The sequence below is a fragment of the Acanthisitta chloris genome, unplaced genomic scaffold (assembly GCF_000695815.1).
Source record: "Acanthisitta chloris isolate BGI_N310 unplaced genomic scaffold, ASM69581v1 scaffold5929, whole genome shotgun sequence".
NCBI classification, from domain to species: domain Eukaryota; kingdom Metazoa; phylum Chordata; class Aves; order Passeriformes; family Acanthisittidae; genus Acanthisitta; species Acanthisitta chloris.
This window is the reverse complement of record NW_008691869.1, coordinates 15,631-27,110: the sequence shown is the minus strand read 5'-3', so window position 1 is coordinate 27,110 and position 11,480 is coordinate 15,631. Positions and strand designations below refer to the sequence as shown.

At 45.7% G+C, this 11,480-nt stretch overlaps 1 protein-coding gene across 1 annotated transcript; it reads left to right on the top strand.

Moving 5' to 3' along the window:
- Positions 1–235: 235 nt before the first annotated feature.
- On the top strand, positions 236–7,701 carry LOC103809556 (glucagon-like peptide 2 receptor; the record flags this gene model as incomplete). Its single annotated transcript, XM_009082393.1, has 4 exons — positions 236–324; positions 1,789–1,927; positions 5,587–5,628; positions 7,363–7,701. Coding segments are annotated over 4 exons (609 nt in total), but the record flags the coding sequence as incomplete, so codon positions are not given.
- Positions 7,702–11,480: the final 3,779 nt, after the last annotated feature.

Genomic DNA, 11,480 nt, shown 5'->3' with positions numbered 1-11,480 from the left:
TAGAGATCTCCTCCAGCCTTGAGGATTTTATGGTTCTATGAATTGTTAACTGTTTGGAGAGAGTTGATATCAGCAGTCTGTCCCTGCTGCAGCTGTGGCAATAACCTCTTCTATTCCAACCTCATCTCATTCTGGTTGGCGACTTTGCAAGCATTTCATATCAATTTGACACTTATTTAACAGACATATGATTAGTCCCACAGAATTTATTGCAATAACCATATGTATCTTCTAGGTTAACTTTGTCATCTTCTTAAAAATTCTCAGGATGCTGATTTCCAAGCTAAAAGCTCAACAAATGAGCTTTCATGACTACAAATACAGGTAACAATCAATAACACAGCAGTCCCTCTTTTTGGTTTCCTCTCAATATCAGAAGGTTGCCAGTTTGCCCTCAAAGATGTAACAGATACTCTGAGTGTGATATAGGAAAGCCACATGGGGAAACAGTCTCCACAGGTGTTTCTTTACCTGAGAGGTCAAGCCCCTGTGTGCTAAGTCTGGTGAGGTTTTGGAGTGAGGTGACATCTCTGCCCTCCCACCTGTGGCCTCAGCTGCTGTGACATATCTCCCCCTTGAATGTGACAAAAGACCAAAAGCAAAGGGAGTGTAGGAGATTTGTGGGACATTCCCCAGTGACATTAGTGTTTCTGGTCAACCTTTTCCAACAGAACCTCCTCCTTACCCTGCACTCTCAGAAGCCTCAACGTGGCTCTCCTGGAGGAGTCTCAATGGGATATCATTGATGTAAACTCCTGAGTTGATGTTTTTCCAACCAGCTCCCCACTCAGTGGGAGCAGATAGGGCAGGATGCTCTGCAAGGAGCTGAGACTGCAGTGCAAACCTGGAAACAATGGAAACATGAAGATTTGTTAACTGCTTTCCATATCCCAGGCCTTTCCAGTTCTTAGTATCTTTAATCGAAGCACTGTGAGCTCCTGGTTGTTGCTACAGTCCTGCCTTACTATGAGGAATTATTTTGTGGTCTCAAAGGAGCAGGCAGGGGGAAGGGGAATGGAAATTCCACTGCTAACTTCCTATTAAATTCCAATATTACACACCTAACAAAGAGTGTATTTCCATTTTCCTTCCACATTCAAGGGCCAAAATACCTCAGCTGTATTCCCCAGGTTGCTGCAGGAAGGTGGTTGTGGTGAGAGCCACAGACAGCAGTGATGTATTTAACAGTGCCTGAAGTTTTGTGTCGTATTCCACTTTCTGCTGCTTAGAATTTTGCTAAACTAGCAAAGATTCAAGTTACTCCTCACAACGAAAATCATCCTCAGAACTCTCTTTTGAGGGCTCTTCTTTCATCCACATAAATGTGTCCCCAGATTTGTTAAAGAAGATTCTCTTCCTTGAAATCACTTTGGTTGTGTTTTGTAAGAGCAGAGAACTCTGACAGCACAGGAACTCTCAGTGCAGCCACACAGTGTTTTCAGCAGCGATAGGAAGGTCTAACCCTGGGACTAGATCACTCATATTTAGCTATGTAAATATTTTTCTCTTGACTAACAGCCTAAGTTTGATGACAGTTGCCTTCCTGTTCCATTCCTTGTCCCTAACTTTTCACCTCAGACTCCAAGCCAAGATTCCTTCCTGTACAGACCTTTCTGATAGTCTGTTCCAAAACTCCTATCTGGGGATTTAGTCTAAAAAATCACAGAACTGCTAACACCATTCCAGAGTCAGAATACTGAGTGAATGTTTCTGGAATCATTTCTTGGTAGCTGAATGTTTGATTTTTGGTGATTAAAAATGCAATAATCAAATAATTTTCTTGTTAAGATTGGCAAGATCTACACTTGTGCTGATTCCACTGCTGGGGATCCATGAATTTGTGTTCACCTTCATCACTGATGAACAGGTGGAAGGACTTTCAAGACACATCAGACTTTTCATCCAGCTGACAATGAGCTCGTTTCATGTAAGTACTGTTTTTCAAGTACTGTTTTTAGGGGTCAGAGATCCATGTACACATGTTGCTCACCATAGATACCACAGAGAATTCACAACCTACAATGTGTCTAAATTCACTATTGCAGTGCCAAGATAAAACATTCCCAAACTGCATAGCCAAACTCCTCAAAAAGGAGTCTGACACCTTCAGGATATGTCCTGTACCCTCTGGTAACAGGTGACAGCTCATCACAGCCCCCTGAAAACAGGGTTCAAGGGATCTATTTGAAACACTCCTCCCCGAAATCAGAGCTGTGAGAATGTCTGTGCTCACCCAGAGTTTGGGCTCCATTTCCCCAAAGGATGTGTTCATCAATCCTTCCCTGCAGAGTGACATGAGGGCTCCTAGGTGCAGTCCCAAAGGTGCTGTGCTCATGCACAGACTTCTAGAGCTAGGAGAAGGTTTGTCAGAGCACTCCCATGGATGGAACAGACAGCTGGATCAGTGTCCTATACCATCAGCAGTGCTTTCCAGATGTTCACATTGACACCTGCCTTAATTGTGTGTGAGCAGGCAGAAAGCTGATGCAGGGAAGGGAGGGAGTGTGGCTGTGGCAGCTCTTTGCCCTCAGATCTCAGCTGCAAGTGATGGGTGGAGGAGCCACACACCAACCACTGCCAATCCTAAGTAGTCCAAATCCCAGAGCTGATTCTGGATCTCAGAGGTGATTCTCACATGGTCACTTATCCAGAGGGAGAGGATATACTGTTTCCCTGTACCTGTTTGCTCTGCAGCTTTCAAAGCCAAAGATCTGGACACTGGCCCAGTTTGAGCAGCCAAATGTCCCAACCAGCAAAAGAGAACTGCAGAGCCACAGCCTGGAGGGACCTGCTGACATGATGTTCACTGAGTGGTTTGGGTTGGAAGGGACCTCAGTGTTGGAGTACATGTTCCTCGGTGAGACATGTCCTTACTTGGAGAGGCTGCAGTGCCTAGATGTTATTTTAACAAACACAGGATCATTTTCAGTGCAAATTTTATTTACTGGCTTGCCCAGAGAAATCTGATACATATAAACCAGCTTACTCATCCCATTGGAGAACACAAACTTCATTCCTTGCAGAGGGACACACGTGCCTGGCTGCACGTCAAGGCTTTAGGAGCAAAACTCCTTTACAAAATACCCCGAGATCTTAGCCAATGTTTATTGCAGATTCTGTTTTTTTTAGCCACAGCATTATTTGTGAAGGGATTAGCCAAGAAGCACATAAACTACACAATTACATTTGTTTAGTCTGTAAATCTTCTCAGTAGTTTTCAAAAAGCAGTTCAACTGTTTGGTTAAGGAAAAACCATTACCCCCCCTGGGATCTCCTCTGGAGGTTTAACTCACACAGTTTCAGGGAGCAGAGAATGGAGTTCCAATAGGAGTTCTGCTGTAGATATGATGCTGCTTTGCTTTAGGGAGTGGAGCAATGAACATCTTGGCTGCCTGGTGCCTGCAAACTGTTAGCCACAGGGAAACCCACTGATTTCTGGTGGAGAAAACCCAGTTATTTAATGACTAATTAGTCATGTTGCCATTGCAAATAGAACTGAAGAACCATTGAGGTTTACACAATGCATCTCCCCTATTGGGATTTATGCTAGTGAACATTTCTTGTGGATTTCTGATTCTTTGAGTTGAGTAAGTGTTAAAGGAATCAGGATAGAAAATGAACATCCAACATGAATAATCAGTGGAATTTTCCACCTTCTGGTGTGGTTTTACAGTGCTTCTGCTTGTCACTGCATGCTCTGGTGCTCAGCAGCAGTGAACTAGATTCCCAGAGGGATTAATGAGCTGGAATCAGCACAGAGATGCCACTGGTGTTCACAGCTAACTGAGTAAGTGTTAAAGGAATCAGGATAGAAAATGAACATCCAACATGAATAATCAGTGGAATTTTCCACCTTCTGGTGTGGTTTTACAGTGCTTCTGCTTGTCACTGCATGCTCTGGTGCTCAGCAGCAGTGAACTAGATTCCCAGAGGGATTAATGAGCTGGAATCAGCACAGAGATGCCACTGGTGTTCACAGCTAACCCAGTGAGTCTCTGCACTTCTGGCAGGGACTGTCACCAGGCTTAGCAGTCACAGGACTCAGCAGCACCACAGAGCTTAAATCCTATCCCTGCTGGCACTGCCTGTGAGGCCAAACCTAGACCTCTTGCTCTTAACAGAAAAAAACCCCCAAACCAGCCAGGAGAGACATCTTCATGACCTTTCTGCCAAAAAAATAGAGAACTCAGGTGCAGGAGCATAAACTCCAATGACCACAATATTTTGGGATTAATATTTTTGGCCTATTGCCATGATGTAATTCAGATGCAGAGGATTATTTAAAAGTTACACTGACAAACACCATGTCCAAATTAACAGGGTTGGGGCAGCCACAGCCTCCCTGGGCAACCTGGGACAGTGTCTCACCACCAGAACAGGGAAAAACCCTTTTCCTCACATCCAGCCTAGACTTTCCCTCCTTCAGTTTGAACCCATTACCCCTTGTCCTGTCACTGCAGTTCCTAACACAGAGTCCCTCTCTGGCTCCTTGTAGGCCCTTCAGATATTGAAAAGTTGCTCTGAGGTCTCCACACAACCTTCTCTTCTCCAGGCTGAACAGCCCCAACTCCCTCAGCCTGTGCTCACAGGGAGATGCTCCTGTCCTCTTACCAACTTTGTGGCCCTCCAAACCTTTCAGGATTGCTAGAAAATGAACAGTAGGGTCAACATCCTATTGGTTAATGCTAAATATAATGAAGAATATTGAAGCTTTTGTGTGTGTGAGTCTCTTTTTAAGCTTTTGTCTCAGAAAAGCAGAAACATTTCTGGAGAAGTCTGAGTGTGCAAACTGGTGAGTGGTGTGAGTCGCGTCGATGTGGTTGGAGCACCTTTGTGGTTGTGAGGTGAAGATTGCCTGGGGACTGAGGGTATTTATTCTCCTATTCAGCACTTGTGTCACAGATATATTCAGACACATTTCCTGAAGCAATGGGAATAAACCTGCACTTCTGTGCCAATCTTTGGGGCTGAGCTGCAGCTCCTGAGCTGCTTCGGTCTGAGCTCGGGCAAATGGAGAGAATCATTTTGGGGTCGGTTTAAACCAAGTTGTGTCTCTAGAATTTTTTTAAAGTGTTTAATTAAATCAATTTCAAAGGGAAAACAGAAATTCAACATAGCTCTAACACTTCCTACAGCTGAACTTTAATCACTTAGTATGGAATTAATTGGTTACAAGCACCCAAATGAGATCTGTTTCTGGTCTCATTCACAAACCCAAACCAGCACAGGGATAATATCACAAACCCAGCTGCATTTTCAGTTTTGCCATGTTTAGAAGTAGCAGCAGTGGCAGGACAACAGCAAGAGTTGGGAAAATAAATAATTATGTCGTAGCAAAATGAGGATCAAACTGGGTTGTATAGTCTGTCCTTCAGCATCTGCACAGACTGGGCCGTGCACTGGCCAAGGCCCTGCACAAACACAAGGGACTGAGTTCTTCAGTCATAAATAACTGCAGGCAGCTAATTTCCTTCTGGAAAATTAAGCTGCACTATTCATACTTATGGCTCTAACACTAAGGTCATCCTTACACTTCAGGTATTTCCTGCACACTGATTTTTTTCCCCTCTCACTCTCTCTTTACAGGGTTTTTTGGTTGCAGTTCTGTATTGCTTTGCCAATGGAGAGGTAAGATATAGTGCTATGAGAAAATATACTTTACTAATGACCTAAAACCTTAATGACACCAAGAAGGATGAACTCACTAACCAGCTCTGCTTATCCAGAGCATGTAGCATTTTTTTTTGGATCTGGTCAAACTGTTTTGTGTGAAGAGAACAGCAAGAACTCTCACAGGTTTAGGGTTCAAATGCAAAGTATTTCCACTGAAGCCTGAGTGGTGACAGCACTGTGGAGGTGTGGATAGCCTGGGGTGTCTGAAATAGCTCTAGAGGCTTCTGATCACCCACCTAAACGTTCCTTTAATCAGCCTGGCCAGGTTGAACCATCTCTTCATTTAGCCCAGGGAAGTGACCCCATTTGGGGTGGTTTAATATCTTAGACAGGAACATGTTGAAAAAAGAATTTCATAGACTCACAGAATGGTTTGGGTTGGAAAGGGCCTCCAAAATCATCTCATTTCAACTCTCTCCTGCAGTACCCAGGGGCACTTTCTAATGCATGCACTGCTCAGGACATCCCTAAACCTGGGATGGAGCAGCCACAGCTTCTCTGGGCAACCTGTGCCTCACCAGCCTCACAATTTCCTCCTGACATCTAAATTAAAACTCTCCTTGTTTAGTTTTAACCATTCCCCCTTGTCCTATCAGTATCTGTGAATATAAAAACTTGCTCTCTCTCTGTTTTATTAGCCCCTTTAGGCACTGGAAGGGGCTTTAAGCTCTCCCAGAGCCTTCTCTTCTCCAGGCTGAACACCTCCAGCTCTCTCAGCCTGACTCACCACAAGCTTGAAAATGTCACTGTGTAGGCTGTGGAATTGATCTCACTTGATTTTAACCGTTTTTCAGTTGAATCTCACTGTCTGTACTGCCCTTATCTTTGCCCTGGGTGCAGACCATCACTGCTGGGAGTAAACAGACACATATCAGTGTCAGGATGCCACAGAGCCCAGCACAGACAGCTCAGGGACACACTGCACAGCCACAGGGCTCTGGACACCTTCCTGGAGGCACCAGGAACAGACAGGAGAGGGTTTGTCCTAATACCTAGCAAGGAAACCTGCAGTGATTCCAGCACTCCTTGACTCAAAAAGAGAGCTGGGAACTGGCACTTGTCTGCAGTAGTGTTTGATGTGTGAAGGGCACACAACTGCTAGCAGCTCTCAGCAGGTGAAAGTTGCTCTTTTGCCCTTCTTCTACCTCCTGGGGCAGCTGAGCTCTCAGGCCAGAAGTGCTGCTGGTTAGAGCCAGGGCCATTCCCACTCCTGCGAGGGGCTGGAGCCTCCTTCTCTCCAGGTGCAGTGCTGGCTCAGGGGGGGCAGGCAGTGGAACACTCAGTGCTGAGGATTTCAGTCAGGCTGCCAGATAAAGAGCTCTAAGAAAACAAACCAGCTACACAAGCACAACACTCCTGCAAAGCTGCATGGTCCTCATTTCCACAGCCCCTGAGCCTTCCTCCTCACTCCATCAGGCTGTAAACAGGGAAGTCACTCGAGCTCACCCACACACACCAGATTTGCAGAGGAAGAACTTGCCTAAATGAGAGTGAAGAGGGTAAACTCTTCAAAGTGACTTAGCAAACAAGTCTGTTCCTTCCCTACGAGGAGCCCCCAGGTGTGAGGTGAACCCCAAAGGGACAGGGAGCTCAGCACTTCACAGTTCCTCTCCCTTTACACCTACTACTTCTGTTGGTGAACTCCAAGGTGATCCCAAGCCATGACTGCCTGTTCTCTCCTCCCCTCAGGTGAAAGCAGAGCTGCAGAAGCAGTGGTCCCGTTTCCTGCTGGCAGATCCCTTGGGCTGCAAACTTTGCTTTCTTGGGGAAAACATCAAATACCTCAGGAAATGCTCCCAGAAACGAAAGAAACAGCAGCTCAGCAGCAAACACCACTTGTGCCTGGAGGTGAGCAAGCCCTGGGGCATGCAGCTGCAGCAGGTGCTGGTGAGGCAGAGGACAGAGCTCAGCCCAGAGCCAGGCTGTGCCCGCCAGACCCGACCCCAGACCAGCATGTCAGACAGCAGCGAGGGAGATGTCACCACCGGAGAGACAACCGAGGAAGTCTTTGAGGAGAGTGAGATTTAGGGAGTTGTCCAGTGGGACAGCACCTTCCAACAGCCTTGTGAAGGATCTGGCAGCTCCAGAGGGAACAGAGCTCTGGGATGTGCAATGCCAGGAGGACACAACAGCACAGAGGTTCCAGTTTTCTTAAGCTGAGAAAAAGGTTATGTGGATGTTGCTAACCTGTGTGGTTGGGAAGAAGAGATCTTCTGGATCAAAAAGTGCTTTGAGCTGACCATCTGGTAGCTGAGGGTGAGAGGGATGTACACAGGGAAGCAAAATGTACTCTGGAAATATGTAGGCTCTGGACACACACTGAGTCCCAGAAGCTTCATCCATGCCAGACTGTCCTTCCACTCACAACAGGTTGTTAGTTTTCCTTTTCCATAGGAATGTTGCATGAATAAAGACTGGGGAAGACTCCTCTTCACAGCCTGAAGTCATCCCCCATCTCAACCCCAATTTCAGACCAAACCAGACACACTTTGTTCCAACAAAATGACAGGAAATATATACATATATATGTTGCAAAATTCAGGAAAACAAACTTGGGAAGAACCAAACTTTTGCTTTCATTTTTGAGCATCTTCACTTAAAGTTTAATGCTGGAAATGTCATGACAAAATGAAAGACCAAAATGCCTCCATGGCAAGTGCCAAATGCCATTCTGATACAATTTTTCTAAGCTTATTTTTCTCCTGTCCTTTTCTTTTTTTTTTTTTGACATGAGCCACACATTTTGACGTGTCTTCTGGTTTGCCCTACCTGTGTCCTTAGTGACACAGCAGCTCAGTGGTAAGTGCTGCTTCCACCTTCCTCCCAGGGCACCCAGAATGGATAATGAATGATGTGGGATTTGTTACAGCACCAAAAGTGTGTTGTGAACTCCTTCCAGCAGTTAATGAGAGCCATGACGAAGTTTTCATGCTCACATAGAACTCACCCAGAGGCCTATGAAATTCAGTGCAGTTTGTTAATATGATCCAGTTTCCAAAGGTGTGAACATGAGCCAATTGGCATAGTGAAAGGACTAAAGGCAGCAGGAAGGTTAGCAGGGAATATTTATCCACAATAGAAGTGTCTACCCGGGTCAGATGTGTTCCCTCTCCACCTGCAGCTACTGGCACAGCACAGTTACTCATTTCCCCTGCACTTTACTGGCAGCATTCTCTTTTCAACTAGATGCCTGAAGATGTAGTAAAACATATGCTGGATAACTGGCTCCAGGGTGGGATTGGACCAGGTGACCTCCAGAAGGTCTAGTGGAAGGTGTTCCCCATGGCAGGAGGTAGAACAAGATGATCTTTAAGGTCCAACCCAACCCAGCGTGAGAGTCTATGATGGTGCCTCACCATCCTCACAGGTTGCCCAGAGAAGCTGTGGTTGCTCCATCCCTGGAAGTGTTCAAGGCCATGGACCTTCCACTAGACCAGGATGCTCCAAGCCCCATCCAGCTCAACCAGGATGTGTTTCACTGAAAACATTGCACATAAAACAACTGATTTTCAGGGCTCCTTGTGGCTCTAGTCATGCACCTTGTCCCCAGGCTGTGCCTGCCGTGTTGGCTGTCCCTGATCCCCATGGAGTGGCTTTGTCCCTGGGCCCTGTTGCCATTTTGCATCCACAGAGGACACTGTTTGGAGACAGGTTGCCTCTCTCTTCAACATGTTGTTTGAATTTATGCAGCTTATATAACCTCCCAATGCTTTCAAAGCTCTTTATCAGACTACAAAAGTTTAGCCATGTAAACTTGGGCAAAGACCAGATCCATTCCTTGACTAGCACTAGCTCAAAAACTTCTCTGAGCAATCACATTTCTGGTACTTTTCAAAGAGTATTTCTTTTATAATTCTATCTGTGTAAACCTATTTAATCAATACCAAATTTGGTAGTTGCTATTCGATGTAAATTACTTAGCAATTTGTATAGTTCAGTCAACTAGTAATAAAATGTAAATATTTGATCAACTCTCAACTACATCTGCAGTTTTAAAAGGCTTCTCACTGTGATGTGCATTCTGCTTCTGGAGCATTTTCCTGCTGTGGATTTCTCCAGCACCCAGTGGAAACACCAGACACCACTCACACTCTGTGTCTCCTCGGATTTCTCCTCTAGAGCTATTGTTCAAGAAATTAAAGAGCTTGAAGTGGTTTAGAATGTGCTTTACTTGGGTGCCAAAAATATGCAAATGGTAAGATTTTATTGCCTCTCAGTGAAACAGTTGACTTTTTAATTGTGTTTGAAAGTGTTTCAGCTGGTCAAGAAAGCATTTTTTTTGTGCTCTCAGCAGTGCCTGGAGCTCTATTTTCTCCTCTCTGTTATGTGTTTGGGCTTTTTGCCTCTTTCAGTTTATAAAAATCAACTCTGGTTATATAAGCAGGGCCTGGAGGGCTGATAAAAACAATCTTCACATGGATTCCTTCAGGAATGAGGAGATAAATCAGCGAGATTTCCTCATAAGAATATAGCATTATTTATTGTATCACTCGAGTCTAGAAGCTGTGAAATCTGGATGGTCACACACACGAGGTCTCTTTACAGAGTCACTGCAAGCTCCTCAGCTCTGAATAAACTACTGAGCATCCCTAGAAGGCAGCAGAAAACTCCACAATTCAAACATGTGTGTAGAGTCAGTGGAAGAGCTGGGAAAAGAGTGGTGGGAATAGCTGAGTGTCCTCCTGGGGAGCTGAGGGTCTGTAGCAAGGTTTCCTCCTGGGATTTTCCTTCCACCCTTTAGGGAAGGGTGTAAGGTCCTCAGGAGGGATGTGACAGCCCAAGGAGCTGATAAAAGCAGCAGGTCCTTGGGGTGTGCCAGGAGCCACAAGACTTGCCAGGAATGCTACAAGTGCATGGACTGGGCAGACAGAAACAGCTGGAAGATGGGACAAGAAATAGGATCTTGCCCTGACAAAACAAGAGGTGGAGAAGGCAAAAATTACCTAAATTGGTGTTTGTTTGCAAGTGATATTTTATGTAAATCACTTATCCAATTCCCACATAGACTAATTATCAGACAACAGCAGCTAACATTCCCCCAGGGGTTTATGCTTGTGCAGACCTGGTATAATAGGATTTTTGTCTTTAGCAATTGCTCATTTTTATGCCCCAGATTTCCACTGCCTTGGGGGAAAGCTTGGTGTGAGGTGAGGGCTTCTTCCCTCTTGGTGAGAGAGCACATCTTAGAATCATAGAACGAATCCTCAAGGCTGGAGGAGATCTCTAAGATCATCGAGTCCAACCATTAACCTGTCACTGCTGGAACCCCTAAACCCTAAACCAGATCCTCCAGTGCCACATCCAGACACCTCTGAAACACCTCCAGGGATGGTGACTCCACCACCTCCCTGGGCAATATCCCAGTGCCTGAACACCCTCACAGGGAAAACATTTCCCTACCATCTCCTCTTACTCTGCCCTGGCTCAGCTCAAGGCCATTCCCTCTCTCCTCTCCCTGCAGCCCTGGCAGGACACACATCCCCCACCTCTCTCCAGCCCTGGCAGGGAGTTGCAGAGAGCCATGAGGTGACCCCTGAGCCTCTTCTCCAGGCTAACCAAGCCCAACTCCCTCAGCCCTTGCCCATGTGCTCTGCCCTTTGCTGAGCCCAGTCCTGTCGAGTTTGGGCTCTGCTGACTCAGTCCATTGTCTGGAGCTCTGACAGTCTGAAGTCAGACAAGGTGGACTATCAATGCTTAGGACATCAGAGACAACCCATGACAAAACCCAGCTCCCAGAGCTTTGCAGCTGTCTTTGCCAAGGATTTTGCTTTCCATCCAAACTTGCATGACAAAAGAACTCTGAATTT